Source organism: Callithrix jacchus, chromosome 5 (genome assembly GCF_049354715.1).
Source record: "Callithrix jacchus isolate 240 chromosome 5, calJac240_pri, whole genome shotgun sequence".
In the NCBI taxonomy this organism is placed as follows: Eukaryota; Metazoa; Chordata; class Mammalia; order Primates; family Cebidae; genus Callithrix; species Callithrix jacchus.
Genome location: NC_133506.1, coordinates 55,178,373 through 55,204,722, shown reverse-complemented (window position 1 = coordinate 55,204,722; position 26,350 = coordinate 55,178,373). Strand labels below are relative to the sequence as shown.

General features: G+C 49.6%; 1 protein-coding gene across 8 annotated transcripts in view; it reads right to left on the bottom strand.

Moving 5' to 3' along the window:
* PHACTR3 (phosphatase and actin regulator 3) overlaps positions 1-26,350 on the bottom strand; it is a 283,717-nt gene that overhangs the window by 246,258 nt on the left and 11,109 nt on the right. For 3 of the 8 annotated variants that reach the window (XM_078372040.1, XM_035299075.2, XM_078372041.1), the window contains exon 1: positions 10,067-10,642. The exons of 3 other annotated variants lie outside the window; for them this stretch is intronic. Coding sequence is in view for 2 of the 5 variants with exons in the window: in XM_035299075.2 (XP_035154966.1) it covers positions 10,067-10,184 (118 nt within the window). In the remaining 3 variants the exon portion in view is untranslated. Of the gene's footprint in view, positions 1-8,472; positions 8,808-10,066; positions 10,643-26,350 lie in introns of those variants that run through there. 2 more of the 8 variants (XM_035299079.3, XM_078372043.1) reach the window with 1 other exon arrangement.

The following is a 26,350-nucleotide window of genomic DNA, read 5'->3' as shown; positions in this document are numbered from 1 at the left end:
ATTTCTGGTTGTACATAGAGTATAACAGGAAAATAAAGAATGTGGGGCATGGGCCAGGCAGACCCCAGAAAAACAGGTGACAAGACAGTCCTGACACCATGGAGGTCATTGGATCTCAAGAGCTTTGTACAAAAGACCCGGCCAATAAATGTGCCAAGGTCAGCAACCACTTGACTCAAGAAACATAGTCAGCCCAGGAGTAGGGCTGCCTGAGACATTGCCTTCCTGCCAAAGGGAAGCAGAAAGACCATTTTTGGCATATCTTCCTGACTTCACTGAAATCCCAGAGCCAGTGATTATAATCAGGCAACAATTTCTTCTACCTATGGATACAAACTTTCAAGAGGTAATGGAACCAAAAAGTAACGCAATAACAATACAACAATTCGACTCATTAGGAAGAGTACTGCAAGACCAGCGGTGATTTTTAAAAGGGTCGCATTACAAACAAGAGCACAGTATGGATAATAAATATATTTCTTAAGTCGCAGAGCCACAGCTCCTGTTCCTTCAGTGCAGGGCAGATCCATTTCGTGGCTGCCAACCAATCAATGTCAAAGTCTACAGACACCGTGCCCATTAGATAAGGTGTGTTGCCAAGCTACCCATCCTAATAACTTGCTTTAACAAACAGGAACACGAGCCCCAGCCCATTAAAGACGGGACCTTCAACAACTCCGCAGACAGCTGATTCTCTGCCATCACCTTGCCTGACTTTCAATAAATAAATCTTGTCCCAGTGGCCATTTTGGTTAAATGAACTGAGAAATGAAAGAGTACATCTGCCTCTGTGTGTTTTTGTGACTACAGGTATGTATACATCTGTCAGCTAGATGTCTGGAGCCAGGAATGGGGGTGAAACACACGTTTCTATTCCATGTAAAGGACAGAGGACCACTTTCCCTTAAGATGCAGGATGAGGGAGGCAGAAGCTGGGTGGTACAGATAGGGGTGGGCTGGGCCTCAGACTCACTTGGATTCAAGCTCCTCTTCAAGCCACCCCTTTCTAGAAATGTGACCCCGGGCTGCTTACTCAGCGTCCCTAGCTTTCTGATCCCACCTCAAGGGTTTAGAGAAATATTCAATAGAAGGAAGTATGATGGCTCCTTTTATAACAAGAGTTGACAATATTTTCACTCCAGCCGTTGATCACTGACCAGATGATGGGCTCTGTGAGGAACAGTGACCCAGCCTCTCTTGTTCCCTGGATAAATATTGTTAAATAAAATTCCAATAGACATTATGTTTAGGTTTGGATAACACATCTTAGTCAAACTTTTAATTTCTTAGTAATAGCACAAAACATAAAAACTTCTTCAGTCTTCCCATGAGATTCTTTCTATCCGAGGTTTGAAAGGGCAACTACAGGCCACATGCAGCTCCCAGACATGTTTTGTTTTGGTCCCATGGTGATTTTTTTTTCCCTTAAGATAGAGTCTTGCTCTGTCATCCAGGCTGGAGTGCAGTGGTAAGATCTTGGCTCACTGCAACCTCCGCCTCCTGGGTGCAAGCAATTCTCTGCCTCAGTCCCCACCCCACCCCGAGTAACTGAGATTACAGGCACCCACCACCATGCTTGGCTAATTTTTGTATTTTTAGTAGAGATGAGGTTTTACCATCTTGGCCAGGCTGGTCTTGAACTCCTGACCTCATGATGCACCCACCTTGACCTCTCAAAGTGCTGGGATTACAGTTGTGGGCCACTGCACCCGACCACATGGTGCCTTTTTAAAGCTGATATGGCAGAGAGTGTAGTTCACTACCTGATAGTCATTCCCATCTTCCCCTTCCTCTGAACCTACTCGTTAGGGGTAGCAATACACCTATCTCAAACAAACAAAAAAGAAACAGCTATACTTCCCAGGCTCCCTGGCAGCTGTAGCCATTTGATGCCCTCAGGCCAAGGGGGTATAAGTGGGTGCCACTGGGCAGGGCTCCCAAGAAGGCAATGTCAAACTTGGCAGATGGACAATCCCGTGCCTTTCTCTATCCTCTTTGTCCTGCCTAGAAAATGTACTTGTTGCTGGAGGTGAAGGAACTATGTCGTAACCAGAAATCAGTAAGAAAATCACTGAGCATTCCACTCTGCAACAGGGAAGCCAACATGCTGCCTGGACTTCCGGTGGGAGGAAAACCTTTGTCTTCTTAAGCCAGTGTCATTTAGGTTTTCTATTATGTAAAGTCAACCCAATCCCTGATAGACAAAGTTGCAATATTTAAAAATCACATCTGATAGGGTTTGAATGTCTGTCCCTCCAAATCCCATGTTGAAATGGAATCCCTAATGTTGGAAGTAGGGCCTGATGGGAGGGGTTTCATTCATGGGGGTGGATTCCTCATGAATGGGCTGCTACCCTCCCTTGGTGCTGAGGGAGTTCCGGCTCTGATAGTTCACAAAGATCTGGTTGTTTAAACGGTCACAACAGCTCCCTCCCTGATCCGTCTCTTGCTTCCACTCTTGCTGTGTGATGGGCCAGCTCCTGCTTTGCCTTCTGCCATAATTGGAAGCCTCCTGAGGCCTGACGAGGAGCAGATGTTGGCACCATGCTTCCTGTACAGCCTGCAGAACGGTGAGCCCATTTAACCTCTTTTACTTTATAAATTACCCAGTCTCAGGTATTTCTTTACAGCAACACAAAAACCTAATACACATCCCATATAAAAACCAGGATTCCCAGTGTTGCTCTTAAAACAGGATGGTCGGTGGGGCTCACGCCTGTAATTCCAGCACTTCGAGAGGCTGAGGCAGGTGGATCACAAGGTCAGGAATTCAAGACCATGCTGGTCAGCATGGTGAAACGCTGTCTCAACTAAAAATACAAAAAACTAGCCGTGCATGGTGGCACACGCCTGTAGTCCCAGCTACTCGAGAGGCTGAGGCAGGAGAATTGCTTGAACCCAGCAGGTAGAGGTTGTACTCCAGCCTGGGCGACAGAGAGAGACTTCATCTAAGGGGGGAAAAAAAAACAAACAAACCCGGATGATCTTGCCAGCCTGCGCCCACATTTCCACGTGGCGAAAAGCAGCTCTGCCCCGCCAGGCATGCACGCTGACCCACCCAAGGAAGGAGTCCTGGTCCTGCAGACACTGCAGTATGATGCCCTGTGCTGAACAGTTTTCTCATGCATGGAATAGAATCCAGCTCTCAAATTCAGTAACAAAAGGTCTCAAACTATCTAATACGCTTGGTTATAGTCAAACTTCTTCTTTTTGCCTCTGTTCCTGTGTCATTTCACATCCATCCATAAATGCTGCCCTGGCTGAAACCCTGGGGAAGGCCCGGGACACACTCACTCTCTGCACCATCCCATCCAGCATGCTTTGGCCATGCCACAGGACGAGCATTAACATGGCTCATGTGTGTCATTCAGACAGGTGCCCTCCCCTACAAAGCACCTTCCCTAAAGATACACTTGCAAAGGAAACAAACTCATCAGAATAAAACAATCCCCCCAAAATGCACATTCAAATCCCATTTCAAGACAACGAGGGTCCTCTCCCATAATTACCAGACCAGAGGGAATAACTTGTGGAGGTGGGAGGACTCTAGGAGATTTCCAGTCATGAGCTAGGGAAGCAGGAAGGGAGCTGGGGAGCAGCATCTGAGGCAGGGTGAACCTGGGGCTGGAGAGGAAGGCAGGGATGGGGAGGCACAGCCTCCACAAAAGGCAAGAGTGGGAAAGTGTCGGGGAAAAGCCTGTTAGAGCCAGGCAGCCCAAAGTCCAGAATCGGAGCAGGAACCGGCACCCTTCTTCTCTTTCCTCCACCATTCTGGGAATGGCCCTGGTTCCTGAAGCTGTTCTGCGCCCATGACTCCTGACTGGCCCCTAGCCAGATCAGTCCTCTTACATTTCACAGAGCTCAGAGAGGCTGACCAGCTCAGCCAGACACAGAGCAGGGCTGGGGCGGACCTGCAGGCTGTTCCTCCTCCCCCTCCCCACTGCATGAATCACTGTGGTCACTGCCGCCATGACTTTGTTAAAAAAGATGGAATTGTCCCAAGGGGACTGGAGAATGTTGTGGGAGGTGTCTGCCTCCTAAAGCTGCATCCCAAAAATTAGTCATTGTTAACAGCTCACTTATCCTCACTCACTCTGAACCTAAGGACAGTAATGACCATCATTTTACATGAAAGGAAACTGAGATTCAGAGAGGTAAAGTGACTTGTCCAAGGTCCCACAGCTTGTCCACGACTGAGTCAGGACTTGGACCCATTTATTTAGCTCCAGGGAAAAAATCTCCTTGCAGCTGATTGTTCTCTTGGCCATAGAGGCCCTTCTGGCAAGAGCCAAGCATGCTGCATTGCAGGTTCTCTGGGAAAGCTCCCTGAATTGAAAGAAACGAGTCCTGTGTGGACAGGAAATTTTCTCTGCTGGGTGTTCACCCCTTCAGAGGAGGCGATGATGAGACTCGGGAGCCTGAGGGTCCCTTCCTGCAGGAGAGCTCCAGACCACACCAATCACTCTGGCACATCCAGACCATCAGCATTCACTGGGGAACTGCCAGGTGTTAGCACAGTACCAGCACTGGTGGCACAGCCAAGAAGAGCTTACAGTCCAAGCAGCACTGCCCAGCACAACTGTTGGCAGGGATGGAATGTTCTAGATCTGCACTATCCAGTATGGCAGCCACAGCTGCATGTTTCCTGCACACTTGAAATGTGGCTCGTACAACTGAGGAAACAGAATCTTTTATGTAGATTTAAATTGCCACATGTAGCTAGTGGCTACTATGTTAGGCCATGAACAAGTTCATCTAATAAACAAATGAGATCATCTCCAAGAGTGCCAAGGAGACTCCAGTGATGAGGAGGGAGGCAGGTGAGGCTGGAGGGTGCCCATGGGTCTGACTTCCTCGCATGCGCTGTTCCAATGCCAAGAGCTTCATCTTGTACTTAGGCCCCAAAGACAATGGGGTCCAACTGTCATTGGCTTCTGCATGGTTTTAGGGTGGGAAGGGATAGAGATGAGGAATTGTTTTCTCTTTGGAGGCAGGGTGTACCTCTGTCACCCAGGCTGGAGTGCAGTGGCATGATGTTGGCTCCCTGCCACCTCTGCTTCCCCAGCTCAAGCGATCCTCCACGCTCAACCCCCAGAGTGGCTGGGACCATATAGGCACACACCACCACACCCGGCTAACTTTTTGTATTTTTTATAGAGAGAGGGTTTCACTATGTTGCCTAGGCTGGTCTCAAACTCCTGTGCCCAAGCAATCTGCCCACCTTGGCCTCTGAAAGTACTGGGATTACAAGTGTGAGCTTGCCCAGCTGGGAAGTTTTATGGCATCCATCTTCTATAATGAACAGGCAATGCTTCTATAATCAGAAAACAACTCCATGTTCTCAAACTTGGTAATCTTTTAGGCATCTAGCTTCTATGTTTTTAATAACCCTGAAGAAGCTAACAAGGTGATTACTGCGTAGTTCTACTGCTAATTAAGCCATGTAGACACTCTACAAGGGGCCAGAGGGAGATCTCCAGAACCCAGGACTCTAGAATAAGAGGACATTCGAGGAAGGAAGCTAGAAAGAGCCACAGTACAGACAAAAGAGGCTCCTGCCCCTGCCCTCTCCCATGCCCAGGCAGGGCAGTATTACACGGTTTGAGGCAATACCGACACTAGACCAGATTTGCATTTTGGAAACATCCGGTTCTGCAGGAAACTGGTAACAGGAAGAGAACCAAGACTCAGTGTTGAGGTTGTCCAGAAAATGGAAGGTAGGAGCTAAACCCAGGTGGGGTTGAGGGTGGGGATGGGAGAAACAAGTGGGTGGGCTCCAGGAGGTCAGTGGCCAGCGGGACCTGGGACCAGGGGAGAGGGAAGCATCAAGAGCAGAGCCTGATGTTGAAGGTGTGCAGGTGATGAAGGAAGTGGCCATCAGCACAAGCCCACACCTGCCTGCAATCAGATCGGCATGAAGGAGGAGGGGGCCAGCATGAGATGCCCTGAGCCTAGGGCCTGAGGAATGTGTCTGAGCATCTGTGTATAGCTTGGGATAGGGGAGGATGCTCAGAGAGGCTTCTCCTTCTCCAGGCGGTAAAGCAGACCTGGATCTGGCCCTGTGGAAGGACGCAGGTGCTGGCTCCTCCTCACTCACCCTCCAAGCCACTCTCTGGCCTCATCCAGCTGGCAGGAGTGACCAGTTGCCTGGACAGGCACTGCCACATAGGTTCAGACACCTGCGCCTGGGGCTTGTGCCCATTCGTCCTAAGAATGCTTACTGAAAATCTCCTGCATCTGAGCTCTGTGCTGAGCTCAGGGGAATAGCACTGCAGTTGGCAGTCAAGCTCCCTGTCCTCAGGAGGCTCCCAGTCTAGAAAAAACAGTCCTCAGAGAATAAAACTGACAAGAACCCCAGGTGGTGATGGTGCCAGGAGCAAATCAGAAATGAGATCAGAGCTCACTGGGGTGGGGCACAGGCCTGAAGGGCTGGAAGGAGCCAGCAGGACACAAAGGTCTGGAGCTCGGAGCCAGGGAGGTTGGAAAAAGGAGCTGGAGAGCCACGGAGCCAGGACAGAGCAAGGCAGGGACAGTCAAGGGACAGGGGATAGCTGGTGAGGAGCAGTGATAGAATCATATTGAGGAAGGTCCAGGAGGCAGCCTAGGACCCGACAAGAAGGAGGCCACCATTGTGCTGGGGCCGATGCCAGGACTGGCCCCAGGACATGTCAGAAGCAGAAACCCATTTCCAGAGCCTGAGAGCAGCTGGAAGAAGAGAAAGCAAAACTTCTCGTGACCATGGCATGGCTCCTTCAAAGGAGGAAGGATCAGGGGATGCTTCCATACCTTTGATTACATTTTTATTTTGGAAGAGCACCTAGCCATGCTCACGGGCGTAGTCTGCAGGTTTACAGAGAGGCACATTGGGAAGATGCAGATGGGCGCATTAACTAAGCAGTGGTGAGAGCAGCGGGAAGGTCAGCCCTAGGGGAATATTTCATCCCGTAGTCCATGGGAACAGAGCTGGCCATGGGGAGATTTAATGCACTAATAAGGCCACAAAAAGACACTCATTGCTCACTAGCAATCAGGGAACTGCAAATTAACACAACAAGAAACCATTTGTCACCCTTCATGCTAGAGAAAAATAGATTGATGATCTCAGGTGTTGGCAAGGGTTTGGAGAAAGGGCACTCTCATCGATTGCAGAGAGAGTGTGAATTCGTACATTTTCTAGGATGGTGCAATATCATTAAAATAAAATATGTGGGTCCCCTCTGGCCTCAACATCCCAAGAGGAAATTCTCAGGTGAGCACAAGGCAGTTTGTGCCCAGGTAATTACAGCTGTGTTGCCTGCAGTGGGTAAGAACTGGAAACAATACAAATATCCGATGGCTAAACTGAAAGTCTGTTCCTTAGCATCCTGTGTGGCTGTTGAAAGAGAAAGGGAGACAGATACTGCAATGAGGCAAGATTGCCAAGACCCCGTGTGGAGTACAACCACCCACGGAGGAACCGTGAGTCCAGCACATCCCCGTGTGCCATTTTCCAAGCAACACAAGTACATGAAACATGGGGAGAAGTCCAGAGGATGCTGCTCAGTTCACAGCAGGGGTAACCTCTGGAGAATGGGAAAAAGAGGTGTCAAAGCATAGTTCACCTTTCTAAGAATGTTTCGAGTCCTTGCAAAGGGAATATTGATGTATTAAAAATGCCTTTGCAGGGGAAAGGGTAAACACAACCTTGGACTCTTTCATGAAATTAGGAATTTAGATGGGAGGAGACAGCTCTTCTTATTTACTCTGTGTGAGGTTATTCCACAGCGGGAGCTCTAGGTTCAATTTTCAGGAATCTTACATTAAAGCAGCAGGTGGACAAATGAGGGAGGCCATCTAGGGAGAACAGGTGAAGCGCTGAGACTTTTCAAGAACTGACTGAGGTTGTTTCAATACCGAAAACCTTAGGTTCTCTGAAAGCACTGAGTAACATGCAGCAGAAGATCCCATCAGGACTGATGGGTACCGGACCCTTGGGAACCGTTGGAAAAAATGCTTAAACAGATCTGCCCAAAGACAAGTATGCACTACATCAGAAAGAAGTGAGTACGCCATCAAAAGAGATATGCAAGCACACACCAGGCCAGCCAGGCAAGGTGCATATGGAAAATACTCCCTGAGTCCACCCTTCCTGCCTCAAGTTCCTACATCCCTTCCAACGTGATGATTCCGATTCTCTTTCTGCCAGAACAGAAAGAAACACAGTCTGCTCCATACAATCCATAAATACTTAATTGTTTGGTGCTTTTTAGTAAGGTTCTACTGCTCACAGAATTGCACATATTTTAGACTTTTTCACCTCTGGCATCTGCTCCCTGGGTCCCATTTTGACCAGTTGCACCAGAGGAGAGCTCAAGCCTTTGCCCTCCCACACATAACTTAATCACAGACATCCCAGCCCTTCCTCCTCCTTCCCTCATGGACCAGCACCACCTGCCCAACCCTCCATTCCCACCCACAGAGGCATAAACTCACAGACAGCCAAAAAGCCAAGTCCTCCATAATTTCCATTTCAAGTTTGCTTCCTTTTACTGCCAGGGAGACAAAGGGAGCTGAGAAGGATTCTCACGAAGAGCCACTCAACTTCCATGATTAGAACAGTGGAGGATTCGCCTCTCTAACCCAGAGAAAGGCAATCCATCATGGAGGCTGAAGGCTGAATCCCCCATTCCTAATAAAAGGATTAATTAAAGCCTTAAGGGTCTGCCATGGCAGAATCTGCCTGAAACTCTAAGGAAATTAACCTGCCCTCCCAGACAGAGAAAAGTCAGAGATTTCTTCAGGCTGGAAGCTCAGTTTGACCAAGTGACACAGTGTCAATTGTTCTAACAAAGAAATCTTCCAGGATTTGCATGGGTTTATTGTTTAAATTTTCTAATGGGGGCTCCAGTGCCCACACAGCTGCCTGTAATGGGTCCTTGCAGGCAGTTTATCAGGAAGCTCTGATGTGTTCAGTGAAGGAATTCCTCCCCACAAAGCCAGCCTTCACCCGGGCCCCAGGGATTATCTCTACTTTGATGCCCACCATTTAACATGATCAAGTCCCCATTTGGGGTCTTTGCATTTAGAGAGAATAAGTCTTCAAAGGCAGACGAAGCAACTTGTTATCAAAACAGAATCTACGAAGGAATTGTGCTTCCCTAAGATACAAAACTGAGTCCTGTGGCTTGATACCAAAACACCAGCTTTGATTCTTTTTTTGAACCCTACATTTCAGAAGCCCAGACTTCTCCCTGTGAAGTGAAAATTGCCTTCTGGTGGAGAGAGGTTTTAATGATCACTTTGCTTCCTGCGTCTCCATGGTGACAGGCGCACAGAACCCACCCCCCTCCTGCTTTATTAGGCCTTTCTTCCTCTCTGGAAAGTAATCAATCAAGCCCTATAGACGCCTTTGTGACCGGTTTATCACCTAAACAATCAACGCTGCCTTGAGGGTGGAAGAGTGGACGGAGTCCACACACTGTCACGAAACGGGGCTCTGTCCTGGTGCACGCCCTTCCTCTCCCTGCCGGCGGCTCTGCCCAGCACACCTGTCCGGGGGTCGGGCGTGCCCAGGTGAGCCAGGCCCCGCTGGAGTCAGGCGGCCAGTGGAAGCCCTCAGCGCTGTGGCCTCAGCTGCGGAGCGCTGCCCTCTCAGAGCGGATGCCCAAGCGGGGATCACCAGAGCTGGGGCCCGGCGTGGGGAGGGAGGGAAGAGCCCAGAACCAGCGCTGGGCGGAGGCGGCCACGGGTCTGCCCCTCTTCCCCCAACCGGCCAGCACCGGAGGAAGGGAAGCCCCCTTCCAGGGGAAGATAGAGCTCACCGGCCGGCGAGGAGGGGAGGCTGCAGCGCCGGGCTCTACCCAGGAAATCAGCTCTTTATGGACAAAGGGCTCCGAGGCGCCCCAGCCCTGCGAGGCTGGGGATAGGAACCGCGGGGCCGAGAGCCGGGTCCTGCCGCGGCTCCCGAATGCAGGCGGGGCGCGGAGCCCCGCGGGGTCCTGCTCCCAGAGCCACCTGCCTCAGACCTCCCCGACCCCGCCCGCCGCCGCCGCCCCCCCCGCCCCCGCCCCCCCCCCCAGCCCGTTACCTGGGTTCTCCCCGGCGTCCGCGGAGGAGGTGGCCGAGGAGTCGGTGAGGACGCTGGGGTCACTCTGCGAGCGGCCCCGCGACACGAGGCAGCCGCTCCCGTCCTCCGACGCGGCCATGGGCCCGGCCGGCGCGGGGGCAAGTTAGAGCGAGCCGCGTGGAATCAGAGCATCCGAGACGGCCAAGGTCACCGGCGAGGGGGCTGGAGGGGGCGTCTTTTTAAAAAAGAAAATTTTAAAAGGGCCGGGAAAGGAAAAGAGCTGAAAAAAGATGCCGGGGCTGGCGTCAGGGCGGGGAGACAATAGCCTTGTCGGCTGCAGCCAGGCGCATCCCGGCGTGCGCGGCCTCGCTTTGTTATTTATTCGTGTTTATTCCCATTCTTCAGTCTATAGTCCAAAAAAAAAAAAAAGTTGAACCAGGAAATAAAAACTTTTTCTTGTCAGTGTTTATTGCGTGCTTGGGGCAGGGGGTGATGTCCTGGAATGTCTGGGGGCGCTCCCTCCCCCCACCCCACCCCCCACCCCCCCGGAAAAAAAGGGAAAAGGAAGAATCTTTGCTCTTGCGATTGCTTTAATCTGAAAGCTGTTCTTGGAGCATCTGTTGGAAAACATTAGGATTCTCCCATCATGCCGTGCGAGAGGAGCATGACGTCACGGGAGAGGGGCGTGAGAAGGCGCGTAGCCACAGGGAGGGGTCCTACATACCTGGACCACGCGCTGGGGTAGGGGAGGCGGGGCTGGACCGTGGATTAGGAGCCGCCCACCCCACCCAGCTATGCTCTATAAACCAGAAAGCTTCCTCCCCTCCCCGAGGAAAGGGAACCCTGAGGGCCCTTAATTTCCCCAACAGCTGCAGGCAGCTGGTTTCCCTGGTCCTTCCTCTCCTGGGACTCGGAGGCCAGTGGGTCCCGACACGCCCACCCCGGCACCTGGGGGAGCAACCTGAGGCTTCCTTCCCGCAGCCATCTAGCCTGGGCCTGCTGGGGCACCCCGACACTCCGACCCCTCAGCCCCTACTCCCTCCCTGAGTAGGAGGGAGAGGGAGGAGGGCACGGGCCTTTTCCAATGAGCCTTCTTCTCAGACGCCCTTAGGAAGCTGAGGGGCCAGGAAAGGGAGGCGACACCCCCTAGGGCAGCCACTCACAGAAGTGTCCTCCAGGGTGCTAAGGAGCGATTCTCACCACCCCGGCAGTGGTGTGGGGCCAACACAGGCAGGCAGCTGCTGCTTCCCAAGCCAGGGCAGGGAAAGAAGAAAGTCCAGGAGAGGGGTAGAGAGGAGGCCGGAATGGGGCTGTCACCTGGCCTGATCCTGGAAGGTGCCCAGAGGAGGAGACATTTCAACAGATTTCAGGATTCAAGGGCCATAGAGCCACCCAGGGGAGGACACCCCCATTTCAATTTCTCAACCCCATGGGGCAGCCCTGCTTGGAGTCCCATTTGCAGGTGCTACAAATGAGGGGCAGAGTTGCTCACCAAGGGCCCTCCTGCTAGGGGCAGAGCCTTCCGTTAGACTGTCCTCATCAGATTAGCACCCACAGCAGAGCCTGGGAGTGCAGGGTGAGCCCTGACAGTGTGGACGAAATCCCGGTTAAGTGCCAAGGACAGAACTGAGTGGGATGGGGGTGGGAATAAAATGATGTTCCCTCCACACAGAGCTTTGAGCTCTCAGCAGCAGTTATTTCAGCAGCATCAGTCACCTCCAAAGAAAGGACTCATTCATTCATTGAAACTCTGTGCAGAATCAAGTGTGTGCCAGGCACCACACCAGGCATTAGGGGCCTAGCAGTGCACAGAGACGCCCCAACCTCTTGAGCCTTCCAGGAAAGAAGAATGGTCACCAAACAACTCATAAGATGCCCAAATAATCATTTAATTACAAATGGCAATTAAAATCATGAAACAAAGAGGAAACTGGTGGGAAAACTGCCAGGACTAGATACGTTTTATCCACAAAAATGTGCTGGCTGGATGGTGATGTGCCCTGCTAGCCTTGGACTGGGCATTTTGCATGAGGACCTCGTTCCTTCCTACAACTGCCCTGGGAGGTGAGAGCTACTGTGGTCTCCACTTCTGAGATGAGGGCAACTTCAGGAGGTGGGTACTCTTGCCCAGGCCACAAGCCAGCACATGGAAGAGCTGGGCCACAGCCAGTGCTCCTGGCCCAGGGTCTCTCCGAGTGGGTCTTCAACACCTCCCACTCCAAGTCCCCGGGGTTCTCCTGACACACTAAGTACAGCCCCACGGGAAGGTTTTTGAATCCTTGCCCCAACCATGCCATGGGCCCATCCCGAGGCTGGGTGAGTGAACATCTGAGACAGCTGAGTTCCATTGGAAGGAAGCCTGCAGCTGACCCAGCTGTGGCAAGTGGAGCTGGTGGGGAGCGGCAGGAAGGGACGGAGGCCAGAGACTGGCTGTGGGTGGGGAAGAGGAAGAGAAAGCACACACCAGAGGTCTCCAGCTGTCTGTCATTTGCCAACCAACCCTACTGTTTTTAGCCTTCCCTATTTACAACCTATCGTCCCATTGCCTTAAGATTTGCCTTAATCAATTATTTGCACTTAAATGCATTTTTCCTCTCTTCCAAGCTGCCTTCCTTCCTTCCTTCCTTTGTTCCTTCCTTCCTTCCTCTTTCTTTCTTTCTTTTTCGTTTTTTGTCTTTTTTTGTTTGTTTGTTTAAAGAGTTGTGCTGTGTTGTCCCGGCTGGAGTGCAGTGGCTACTCACAGGGGCAATCATAGGGCACTACAGCCTCAAACTCCTGGGCTCAAACAATCCTCCCACCTCAGCTTTCCGAGTACTTGGGATTACAGGTGTGCATCTCCACGCCTGGTCACATGCATATTAAAGGAAGCCTTCAGTAGGATGGGTGGAGCACAGCCTCGCTGGCTGTCATTGGCGGCGAGGAGCACGCATTCAGTAGCTGATGCACTCTTGGCTCGAGCTGGCTCCTGTGTGGTTAAAAAGGGCCCAAAGGTAACAGAGGAGTTCAGCCAGGCAGGCACCGAATGGAGACATCCTCTTTAATGTTACCAAAAGGACAAAAAACAGAAGGAACTTTCTACCTAGGCCAGTGTTACTGCCTTGTCCATGAACCACCAAAAATTATCTCTAGTTCCTTCAGATGGTCCGCACCGCATGCCCATTCACCTGCTCCACCAAACTGTGGATGCACGAGGGTTAAAAACATATCAAAGGATAAAACTTAGCATTTGAGCTCAGGAGCCCACGTGGAGTGGAGAAGCAGAAGATGAGATACAACCAAGTTTATTTCTGAAAGTATATATTTTAGCAAAACACTGTGGTTTGTTAAAGGTAGGTAGAGATGGAGCTGTTCATTACATTATTCTTTGGCTTTGAGATGCTCCATACTAAAAATAGATTTAAATTGTTAAAAAATAGCAATCCCACCTCTACTGGTCAATGGAAAATAAGGTCTCAGGGTAAACTGCCTGCAGGAGAGACTTCAGCTCAAGTCAGTCATCTCCAGACCATGGCTGGCTTGAGCCCTGTGAGGATCTGGCCCCCAAGGTGCGTGAAAGGCACCTGTTTGGAGGCGGGTTTTTGTGCAAGTCACCAACTGTCCCTCCAAGGGTTGGATTTGGAAGGCCACTGCAGAAACCCTATTGGAACCAACAAAGCTTATGGCCAAAAAGTTACAATCTAAGTGTCCATGGACTGATAAATGGGTAAATAAAATGTGGTCCATTCTTACTTGAGGACAGTATGCAGCCATGAAAAGGAAGAACGCACTGATACCCGCCACAGCGCAGGTAAACCGGGAAAACATGGAAGGACGCACCGACACGCGCCACAGCGCAGGTAAACCTGGGAAACACGGAAGGACGCACCAACACGCGCCACAGCGCAGGTAAACCGGGAAAACATGGAAGGAGGCACCGACACACGCCACAGCTCAGGTAAACCTGGAAAACATGGAAGGACGCACCGACACGCGCCACAGCGCAGGTAAACCTGGGAAACATGGAAGGACGCACCGACACGTGCCACAGCGCAGGTAAACCTGGAAAACGTGGAAGGACGCACCGACACGCGCCACAGCACAGGTAAACCTGGAAAACATGATGCAAGTAAAAGAAGCCAGTCACGAAAGGCCACACACCACACAAACCCAGTCACATGCAGTGTCTATCGAATCGAAGGGCAGATCTGTGGGTGCCGAGGTAAGAGGGGCTGGCTGCTAGTGGGTACAGAGTTTCCTTTCTGAGTCCTCAATCTTCTAAAATTAGATGATGGTGACAGTTTTTATAACTCTGTAAATATACTTAAAACCACTGAATTTTATACTTTAAATGGGTGAATTTAACGGTATGTAAGTTCTTTCACCAAAGCTGTTTAAGCTGGTTTTCTTAAAGCGTACAGAGGCACTAGGCTGAGCTTTGAATTTGGAGAACTGGGTTCCACTTCTTGCCCTGGTAGGCATAATCACACTGGAAACCCTTTCTGTCCCCACCCAGATTCCAGATCAGATAGAAGCTCATTGAGCCCCCCCACCCCCATCCGGTCTGCTCCTTGATCAGAAAACTCAAAGCCATTTCTTGACTCAGGGCAGCTATGATAACCCAACACCACTTCCTAAAGAACCACAAAGATGGGACAAAGTCCTTTACAAACCTGCAAAGGCAAAGGCAGTTTCCTCTGCTCAGGGGCAGCTGGGGAACACATCACTGCACACGTGGCTCAGAGATGGCAGATCCCCTCCAACACACATGCACATAGGAAGTACCCCCACTCATCCGGGAGTGGTGGGGAAGGGTACCCCAAGACCAATTCCACCCACACCTCCGAAGTTGATCTCATTCTTAAACCAGGTACAGACCAATGGATGCATCCATCCATCCAGTATTTCCTAAGCATCTATTCTGTGCCAGAACAGGCACTTTGTCAGGAATACCACCATGAATGAGACACGATTGCACACTGGCTTTGTGGAGCCCAAGGTCTTGCACAGAAGACAAGATTGACTAATATGAATCAATGGATCAATTAATTTCCACGAGCACACAGTGCAGGATGCCTCATCTGAAGCAGGAAGGGAGCCTGCTTCGGAGAAGCGATGCTCTGGAAGTGCGAGGGTAAGTGGAAGCAACTGGACTTGCAAGGGAGGAAGGGTGCCCCGGGCAGAGGGAACAGCCTGAGCAAAGGCCATGAGGTGGGAGCAGCATGGAGCCCTGAAGTCCCTGCAAAGAGGCCAGAGCAAAGGTCTGCAGCCACAGAGAGGGGGTGACCCAGACCATGCAATGTCTCATGGGCCTCAGAACAGCCTGATTTTGTTCCAAGGATGGTGGAAAGCCACTGAGGCAGTTGCGGGTCTCCAGAGCATCCTTCTGACTGCCGTTGGAGAAGGAACCCATGGGGCAAAGGAGGAAGCAGCGGGATGGACCAGGAGGCTGGAAATCAGCCTGGTGGATGGTAGCAGCAGCCTGGCCCAGCAGGGAGAGGCAGAGGCACCCAGCAGGCTGGACTCAGTGTCCTCTGAAGGCAGCTCCCGCAGGTTTGGGTTGGATGAGCTGTCGGGGGCTGGAGAGGGAAGCCAAGGATGAATCCAGGGCTTGTTTGTTTGGTTTCTTTCTTTCTTTCTTTGCTTTCTAATTAACCAGTTACAAGGGAGTAGAATCGAGGTAACTGGCAATTCTGATATTGACAGAAGGGTGGGTGTGATGCTATTTCCTGGGCGGGGAGGATCAGATCAGGGAGGGATGAGGCAGAAAAGAGGAGCCCCATTTCACAAGCAGCCTTTGTTTGGGGTGATGCGGAAGAGTCTGCTGCCCTGGCTCAGCAACCATCAGAACTCACAGGCACCATCTGCTCCATCAGGGCAGGCAGTGGAAGGGCACATGCTCGCACCAGCTGCAGATGAGCATGCTCATGGCTCCATCATGGCCTTTCCACGGCTGAAGGCGCAAGGGTTAAACCAACCCTGGTGGTGGCTGTCCTGAGACTCACCCCCTGCAGGGCTTCAGCTCCAGGTAAACCCAACTTCTGAAGGACCCACTCCAATGCATCCGGACACACTTCAAGGCATCCAGAGTGCATCGCAATGCTGTTGTAAACTGAAGCCCACCATGGCATGAGGCTTCTTGCAGGCGCTTAAAACGGTTAGCTCTATTCTGCAGTTTTCTTATGCTAGAGTCTAAGAAACTGCTTTCCTGGGGCCCTGGCAGCCATGAAGGCCCCTGGAGAGTGGATGGGCCAAGGACCTGGATGGCCGCAATGTCAGCTCCACAGGCATGGGGACTTTTGTTGTGTTTGTTCACCCAAGAGTGTGCAGGTGGTAGTCTCCCAGCACATACATATTCCACTGATGAATAAATGAATGAATGTGCATGGCGGAGCCTCGCCAGGCTACTGCTCTGCTCCAGGAGCGAGGGCTCAGCCTCCCCCAACCCTGGGCTGACTCCAGGCTTTGTGGAACTGAGGGGGTCACCCTCCCTCTGCTGCCTCAGTTCCCAGGAAAATCTGGTTTCTTTTCTGGGGCTCCCGGGACTCTTCTTCACCCTTAATGTAAAAATAACTCATTCAGCAAACTTCAAATGCTTAAGAAGAACTTCTCAAGTCACCGTCTCAGGCTAAATTCATAGGGAACCAACTAAAGAGAAACAAGAAGGCAAAACACCAGTGTGGGAATCCAGGACCCAAGGAAAGAAAAGATGAAGGCAAAACCACCGCTCGGTCAGAGGCCAGGTTTGTAAGGTGGGCAGCCACGCCCTCTGCTGGCCACCTGGAAAAACAACACCTAAAGTAGTTGCAGGTGGGAGTGGTCCTTGGACCTGGTTGAAGACATAGCCTTGAACCTCACTTCCTGTACCTTTGACCACATCCTTGAGGGACTCTCTACCTACAGCTGTGGCCATAAGACTACCCAGACTGGTGCTCAATGCAGTGCCAATCAGGGCTTTTTCAAAACAACACACCCAGCTTTTCTAGACCCAAATCCCTGATTTCACCATTCATGGCCTCTGGCCTGAAAGGCACTGGCAGCCAGAGTTGCCCTGAAAGAATGTGCTGTGGGCATCCCATGGCTTCCTGGAGACATGCCCAGCCCTCCATAGGGTCAAGTCCAGTCAAGCTGTCTAGGGCAGGAGCCACAGACCCTGATCGGGTCCCAACATTTTCTGACTGTGTTGCCTTGAGCTTGCCACATAGCTCCACTGATCCTCAGTGTGTAAGTGAGAAGAGAACCTCCCTTACAGGGTTCAGACATTTGACACAGCACACGGAACCCTCAATACACTTTCACCATTAGCAGAAGAACAAGTTCCTGGTGCGAGACCATCTGCCCCTTGATATTCTCCTTCTGTGCCCCCAGCACATCCAGGTGACTGGGAGAGGGGCCTATGAGGCAGCAGAGACAGAAGAACACAGAGCAAAGAAGCACAATGCAGGGCAGGGAGGCTTTCAGCAGGGAAGGCAGAAAGCAGCCCCAGCTGGCTCTTGCAGACTTGGGTCACGGGATACTGACCCATCTTGTACATTATCAGCACAGAGCTACAGACTGCCAGGTGACTTTTCCTCCATCCTGGGTTCCTGAACGCGGGGAGGGATACTGCATGCTCTGACTCTGGCTAATGAAAGGAGAGGAACAGGCATCAGGGGCCTCTGGGAAAGACTGCCGATAGACAGAGAGAGCCACATACAGAAAAAGCATGTGTCACCATTGCAGGTGCAGTTTGCAGTCCTGACTGCATTCCTGCTTCCTGCCCTGGAGTGCCCTGTGGGGCCTGTAACTGCAGCAGCCAGCCTGCGGCCCTGCAGCAACACACACGAGGATGAAATACTAACAGCAGAGGAAGGAGACCTTGCACCTGTCTCCCTCCTGATCTCTTGTAAAGGGGGCAAACATCCTACTGGCACAGGCCTCTGATAGCTGGGTTTTCATTTACTTAACACGTAGCTCTTACCATGTGCCAGCCATCGTTCTAAAAACTTTACAATGATTGATGCAGCTAATGCTGAAACTATCCAAATCAGGCAGAACTATAATTTTCCCATTTAGCAAATTAGGAAAATGAGAGGCAAAGTTCTTAAGTACTTGCCCCGAGTCACAAACCTGCAAAGCCTGGACTGGATCCCATGTCCTCTGCTCCAGAGCTCAGGCTGTGATTGCATCAAACATATCACAACTCACATAGGCAGGAACCTCATGCTTATGTTGGGTCCCCCAGAAAGTCACTGACTTGGTGATGATGATAAAGGAGGAGGAAGTACGAAAGAAAGAGGAGGAGGTAACAAGATGAATGATGACAGCATTTTTGCAGAGCCTAGAGTTTAGCAAGGAGCTTGCATGCATTGATTTCTAATCTTGTGAGGTTGGAATAATCATCCTCTTCCTACAAACAATGAAGTTGAGGCTCAGACAGGATATCTAACAAGAGTTAGTAACAGGATAGAAAAGAGCTCCCACATACTTTCCATGATACCAGCTCATTCCCTGGGCCTCTCCAGCCCACCAACATCGCTACCAGCAACCCCAGCTTACGAGGCAGACATTTCCTCAACGAACACTGACTCTATGCCAGGCCCTGTCCTGTATGCTGCCAGACATGGGATGGCTTGGCCCAGTCTGCATGGTGAAGGGGTAAGCCATGTCTATGGCATGAGGCTACTTCTTGCAGGCACTTAGGCAGTTAGTTCAACTCTGCAGTTTTCTCATGCTAGAGCCTACCAACCGCTTTCCTAGGGCCCTGGCATCTTAAAGGCCCCTGGAGAGCTGATTGGCCAAGGACCTGGCTGGGACAATGAAGGGCACCATCACAACATGGAGAGGTAGGAATATGTGGAGCCACTGGCCAGGCTGGGAAGCTCAGGGGAGCTTCAGGAAATAGCCTTTCGCTGGTGCCTGCACGTGACCTATACTTGTTGAGTACCTGCTATGCACCAGGCACTGGCAATCTAGCAGTAAACAAAACAGATGCAAAAACACACCACCGCCCTGCTGAGCAGACCTTGGAAGGACACAGAGGAATTTGCTGAGCAGACACACAAACTGTGCATGCCAATGTCCAGAGGTGCCACACACAGAATAACTCCTCCAAATCAAAGACAATCATTAGACAATAACGTTTTTTGAAATTTTTAACCAAAGAACTTGAAGAGGAATTAAATCGTGCTATATTCACACAACGAAATACCGTACAGCAGTGAAATTAACCAGACAAAAATCTGGGCAGGTATCACAATATTCAGGTAAAGAAGACTATGTTCTATCTTATTCCATTTACAGAATGTTCAAAACCAGAGCCAGGCATGGTGGCTCATGTTTGAACCCAGCACTTTGGGAGACCAAGGTGGGCAGATCTTTTGAGGTCAGAAGTTCAAGACCAGCCAACATGGCAAAACCCTGTCTCTACTGAAAATATACACACACAAAAATTAGCCAGGCATGGTGGTGTGTGCCTGTAGTCCCAGCTACTTGGAGTACTGAACCAGGAGAATTGCTTGAATCCGGGAGGTGGAGGTTGCAGTGAGCCAAGATTGTGCCACCGCACTCCAGCCTGGGCAACAGAGTGAGACCTGTCTGAAAAAAAGAAAAAGAAAACAGACAACACTACATGATGATGTTAGACTGCAGGGATTAGCTACCCATGGGGAAGTGGGTTTTGTTGAGGGGACACGACGGGGCTCTGGGATCCAGGTTATGTTCTATTTCTTGAACTGAGTTCTGCCTACAGAGGCGTGTTCACTTGGTGAAAAGTCATCAAGATGAACGCTTATGGTATGTGCACTTTTCAACAGGTATCTTAGAATTAACAGTAAAAAAATAAAAGTAAGGAAGAAAGACAGCGCGGCCCTCAGAGCAAAGAAAGCTACCGGAAAATAAAGGGTATTACATAATGATAAAGGAGTCAGTTTTCCAAGAAGACATAACAATCTTTAACATGTACGCACCTGAGGACAGAGCATCAAAATACATGAGGCAAAAATTGACAGAACTTCAAAGAAAAAATAGATGAATCCATAATTAAAGCTGTTGACTGCAACACCCCTCTATCATAAAGGAACAGATCCGTCAACCGGAAAATCAGTAATGACACAGTTGAACTCAACAGCACCATCAATCAACTGGGTGCAACAGACATCTATAAACCACTCCATCCAACAGGAGAAAACCCACTCTTCTCAAGTGCACGTGAAATATTCACCAGGATAGACCACATTCTGGGACACAAAATACACATTAACAAATTTAAAAGAAAAGAAATTATACAATATCTGCTCTCAGACCACAGTGAAGTTAAACTAGAAATCAGCAACAAAAAGGTAACTGGAAAATCTCAAAACATGGAGATTGCACAACACATCTTATATGCCACATAGGTCAGAGAAGAAATCGCGAGTGAAATTTAAAAATATTTTGGACTAACCACAAATAAAACACAACTTATGAAAATTTGTGAGTGCAGTGGGAGCAATATTTAGAGTGAAAGTTGTAACACTGAATATATATACTAGAAAAGAAGAAAGATCTAAAATCAGTTATCTAAGATTCTACCTTAGTAAACTAGAAAAAGAGCAAATTAAATCCAAGGCAAGCAGATACAAAAATAATTAAAATTAGAGCATAAATCAATGAAATTCAAAATACAAAATCAACAAAGAAAATCAATGAAGCCAAAAAGTGGTACTTTGAAAAAAAAATCAATTACATTGTTAAGTTTGTAGCCTAATGAAGAAAATAAGTGACCGGACACAAGTTACTAATATCGGAAGTGAAAGAGGGCACGTTCATTGCAGTTCCCATGAACAGTGAAAGGATAGTGAAGGAAAACTCTGAACACTTCTATGCCCACAAATTTGATGACCTAGATGAAGTTAACCAACTTTTTGGAAGACACAATCTGCCAAAACTTACACAGGTGTTCGACATTGTGCAAGTCCAACTAAAGCCGCAAGACAGGGAAAGGGGGAAGAAGTCCCTAGACTGGAAAGGAAAAAAAACTTTGTTCACAGATGACATGAAAATATATGTAGAAAATCAAAAAAACTTAACAAAAAGCCTCCTGAAACTAATAAATTACTGTAGCAAGGTTGTAAGATACAAGAACAGCATACAGAAGTTGATCTTTTTCCTACGAACCAGCAATGACCAAGTCACCCCTCAAAATAAAATACTTGGGTATAAATCTAACAAAATATGTATAAGATTTATTTGAGGAAAATGAAAAACTCTGATGAAAGAAATCAAAGAACCAAATAAATGGAGAGGGAATCCATGTTCGTACATGGGAAGGCTTAATATTGTCAAGACGTCATTTCTTCTCTGTCTGAGCCATAAATTCAGTGCAATCTCAGTCAAAATCAGTTGTGACTATTCACAAACTGAACCTGAGGTTGACATGGAGAGGCAAAAGGCCTAGAATACCCAACACATTGTTGAAGGAGAAGAGCAAAGTTGGGGGACTGACATTCCCGACTTAAAGACTTACTATAAAGCTACGTTAATCAACACAGCATGGTATTGGCAGAAGAACAGACAAATAAATCAATGGAACTGAATAGAGAGGTCAGAAATTGACCCACATAAATGTGGTCAACTGCTTTTTGAGAAAGGATCCAAGATGATATAATGGGCAAAAATCAGCCTCTCTTGCCGCTCAACTCTCCAGGCCTCTGGCTATTGCCAGAGAAGCACCTCCCAGGACTGTCTTAGGAAGAGTTTTGCCATACATCCTACTGTATTCTTTACATTTTTACCATATACATCTATCACTTTATAGAAAAACAACACAAAATAAAGTAACAGAGGCCTTGGCCCTACTGCAGGGAGCCACATGGGTTCTGCGGCGACACCCTTGGCCCTTCAGCATTCACAGTTCTCCGGAGGCCGTGGGCAAAGGGTCTGGAGAGCTTTGCAGAAATGGAGCCACCATGGGTCTCAATGGGTCTTGATGGGTGAGATCAGCATGAGCGCTCCCCCAGCGGCACTGTGCTGTGGGAAAAGACAGGCAGAATCCCCTAAAGAAAGTGATCTGCCCTGGCTCCAATCATGAGGAGCTGGAGTTGCTGGTGCCCCGAAGTTATCCCTGGTCCACCTCACCCTAAAGGACTATCTTCCTGAGGACTCAGCTTCCTCATCTATACCCTAAAATACACCAGGTTCCCTGCATGGCATCATTCAGGAAGACGTGGAGGCCAAGGTCAGAGCTGGTGCAGGGAGGTGAGCAAAGAGCCTGGCACGGGTGGAGACCTGCAAAGCGGACGCTGAGGGGAGCCACCGGAAATGGGGAACTGAAGGGCTGGGGCCCCGTGGGAGGGACCCTGATATCTCAGCCTGGAGGGAGGATATGGGGCCTTTGGAGAAGATGGGATGTGTCCATGTAAGGGAGGAGAATGCCGGAGCACTGTCGAGGGCAGGCTGGGGCTGGTGCAAATTGCTGGGGAGGCTGCCTTGTCTCTGGCGCTGCACCATGCACTAGAAGATTCGATGAGAATGAAGATAATCTATGTGGCACTGCCCAACATGGGAGACACAAGCGTTGAGAGTGCTTAAAATGTGGTGCTGCAGAGGACCTGACGTTTTCATTTCATTTCATTTTAGTTCATTTAACATTACAATAAATTTCAGCAGCCATGGATGGGACATGGGTCCTGTACAGGACAGCACAGCTCTCAGAGATGGTGGTGATCAGGTCATGAGGGTACCACCCTCGTCAGTAATTAGTGCCTTCTAAAAGAGGGTCCAGGGAGCCCTGTATACACCTTTCTCTTGTGAGGACGTAGCAGCAAGGTACCATCTCTGAGGAGCCAGCACTCACCAGACAGCAAATCCGCCAGCACCTTGATATTGGAATTCCCAGCCTGCAGAACAGTGAGCAATAACTTTCTGTTGTTTCTAAATTATCAATCTAAGATATTTTGTCGTTGCAGCCCAAAAAATCTGAGACAGGAACCAGTGGAGCTCTTCAAGTCCACAGAGCCGGGGAGCAAGAGGGCTGGCGTGGATCTCTCTCCTCAGGCCTCCTTCCTAACCGCCAGGCTCTACCTCCGTCCCCAGTGAAGAGAGAATAATGCAACGAACGGGCAGAGTTGAAAGTCTAACACCAAGTGCTGGTGAAGATGTGGTGAGACAGGCACCACAAACACTGGGCGGGACGAAACCAGCAACCAGGACAACTGGCTGCATCTGCCCACATAGAAAACGTCCTGTCCAGCCAGGCGTGGTGGCTCAGGCCTATAATCCCAGCACTTTGGGAGGCCGAGGTGGGTAGATCACGAGGTCAAGAGATCGAGACCATCCTGGTCAATATAGTGAAACCCCGTCTCTACTAAAAAATACAAAAAAATTAGCTGGGCATGGTGGCATGTGCCTGTAATCCCAGCTACTCAGGAGACTGAGGCAGAATTGCTTGAACCCAGGAGGCAGATGTGATGGTGAGCCAAGATCGCGCCATTGCACTCCAGCCTGGGTAACAAGAGCAAAACTCCGTCTCAAAAAAAAAAAAAAAAAAGAAAGAAAGAAAATGTCCTGTCCCAGCTCATCCAGCTCTTGTCATCTACGCCAGAGAATCCCAAAACACAGGAAGGTATGAATGAGGCCAATCAAGCGCAAACTACCTAAGTATCCCTGAAAGCAGAAAGACTGAGCTGTGGCATGTCCACACTAAGGAATACCACTCAGTGGCTTCTTTTTAACTGCAAAAGATCTTTGTAGTCTGACATCATTGGAGCTCCTGTTTCCTAGGTGAGTACATAACAGAATAACATAGCAATGCTGTAATCACTCAAGGTGCACACACTCACATGCATGCACACACACACACAGGTACACACACACTCACCAGTACCATGTATTTTCCAAAGGCACACATGACTGTGGGAGCCGCTGGCAGATGTTCTGGACATTTCTGTCCTCCATGGTGCAACAGGTGCCTCCAGGAGTGGGAGACGGGTCTGGACTCCACCATGGTGACTGTCCAAGCTCCCTGAGCCCCTACTCAAAATGCTTTCACTTTTGCCAGGAGAAGGAGATCATGAAATACTTACATAATTAGAACGTTAATAATAAATAAAAGATCAAACCTGTAACCATCTTCTAGAATTATTATTGTTGTACACACTATTAGGGGTTTACTTCTTTCTTTTCAATTTTTAAAGGAAACTCATTCATGTTTAAATAATGCCCTTTGTTCAAGTTTAAATAATGCCCAAACATGTTCTCCTTTTTCCCAATTCCATGGGTACATTCCCTGTGTTTACTGGATTTATATACTTAAGAGATTTGTTTCTTTTCCCCGCAGAGTCCATGGAGCCAGGCTGATGCACTCACCACAGCACAGATTCACACCACCAGCACCCCATCGAGGCAACTGTAGATTAAGTACTTTACAGAGTAACAATTCAAAAGCAGCCTCAGAGCCTGAGCTATAAATTACAGAAAATCCATAGCACTGGGCTTACAGGTAGTGCTTAAAAATAGATCATACGTTCTGCAGTCATAGCAATGATGATCCAAGAATCAACCTGCACAAACCTATAAATAGTGACGGCTGTCCGTGTTTGCACAGAAGCTGTGATCTCTCTCGGCGCCCGCCATTCATTAAAACCGGAGTGCACACTGAAACTGCTGGGTCCACAGAGATTTCGCATTTGGGGAGAGCAATTATTTAGGCAATTAAATTCTGGCGCCCTCACCGGCCTTCGTTCTGAGATATTAATAATAGTCCAAGGGTTTTCCAAAGCCCACGGGGTAATAACAGTCACTGCTCTATTTGGAAAAGCCACTGCAGTCCCACAGCTTGGGATGGGACTGTAACAAAGATTACCCAGGTACTTCAGGCAGCAGCTTGGGGTCACAGACTCTGATGGTTCTTTTCAGTGGCTACTTGGGGAGATCTGTGAGTCTACACACTGCGGCTTAAAGGGAGCCTCCCTGATCCTGCAGATGGACGTTGGGGGCCGTCAGCAGTTCGGAGTGAAGGTGCAGGCATTAGAACAGAGGAGGTTCTGCTCCCATGGAAAACTGGGACTCACAGCCAAGCTGGGAAGTGGACCCCGATGGGAAGTGGACTTCATTCAGCAATGGGCCTGAGAACCACAGACCCTCCAGGCTAGAGGAGTGTTCTTGAGACACAAGCCCTGCTTTATATTTGAGCATTTGAGTCACTCATTCATTGATTCATGTGCCCACTCATTCAACCAGTATTCACTGAGCACAGGGCCTGCGCCAGGCATGGGGGCCAGGCCGTGGGGGTGGGGGCGGGGGGTGGGAGGGCAAGACTAGCAAGCACAGGGCAGTTGGAGGGGCTGAGAAGCAGCCAGGGTGCAGGGTGGGCAGTACTGGGGACACGGTGGAAGGCTGAGGTTGGGGACAGGCCTCAGGACTCAAAGGCCCTCTCGACCCAGCATGAGCAGAAGCATGGATTTTATCCTGGGAGAAACAGGAAACATGAGAGGGTCTCCAGCCAGGAAGAACTGAGAGCAGATTGACCGCTCCTGGAAAGGCACTGGGGCAGCCAGACAGAAGATAAAGTAGACAACAGCAGAGATGGCCCCAGGGAAAAGAGGGGGCAGGGCTGCAGCATCCAACAGGGAGAGAGGGGGGCAGTCTGGACTAGGGGTGGGGGGGGTGACAGAAATGCTGAGAAAAGGGCAGATCCCAGATCTGTTTTAACTCTATTCACTTTAACTATATTCAACCTAGTCTTTTTCTTTCTTTCTTTCTTCTTTTTTGTTTCTTATTGCATTTTAGATTTTGGGGTACATGTGAAGAACATGCAAGATAGTTGCCTAGGTACACAGGTTTGCTGCCTTCCTCCCCTTCACCTATATCTAGCATTTCTCCCCATGCTCTCTCTCCCCAACTCCCCACCCCCCGCTGTTCCTCCTCTATTCCCCCCAACTGACCCCAGTGTGTGATGCTCCCCTCCCTGTGTCCATGTGTTCTCATTGTTCAACACCCGCCTATGAGTGAGAACATGCAGTGTTTGATTTTCTGTTCTTGTGTCAGTTTGCTGAGAATGATGGTCTCCAAATTCATCCATGTCCCTACAAAGGACACGAAATCATCGTTTTTGATTGCTGCATAATACTCTGGACACATATCAACCTAGTCTTTTTATCAAAAGCACCCTGCAGCTAAATCTGTAATAAATGAGAAAACTTCCTATGCACTGTTATAGCTACAAATCAGTCTCGTGTGTGAGTTTTTGTGCTGTGTGAGTAAGAGGCTGTTTGTTTTACCGTGAGGCTCCTCCAAGCAGCCCTGGGCCACTTGCTTACAGTACGAACAGCAGAATTTGAGAGCCCTTCATTCCCTCAGGACTCCCGACCC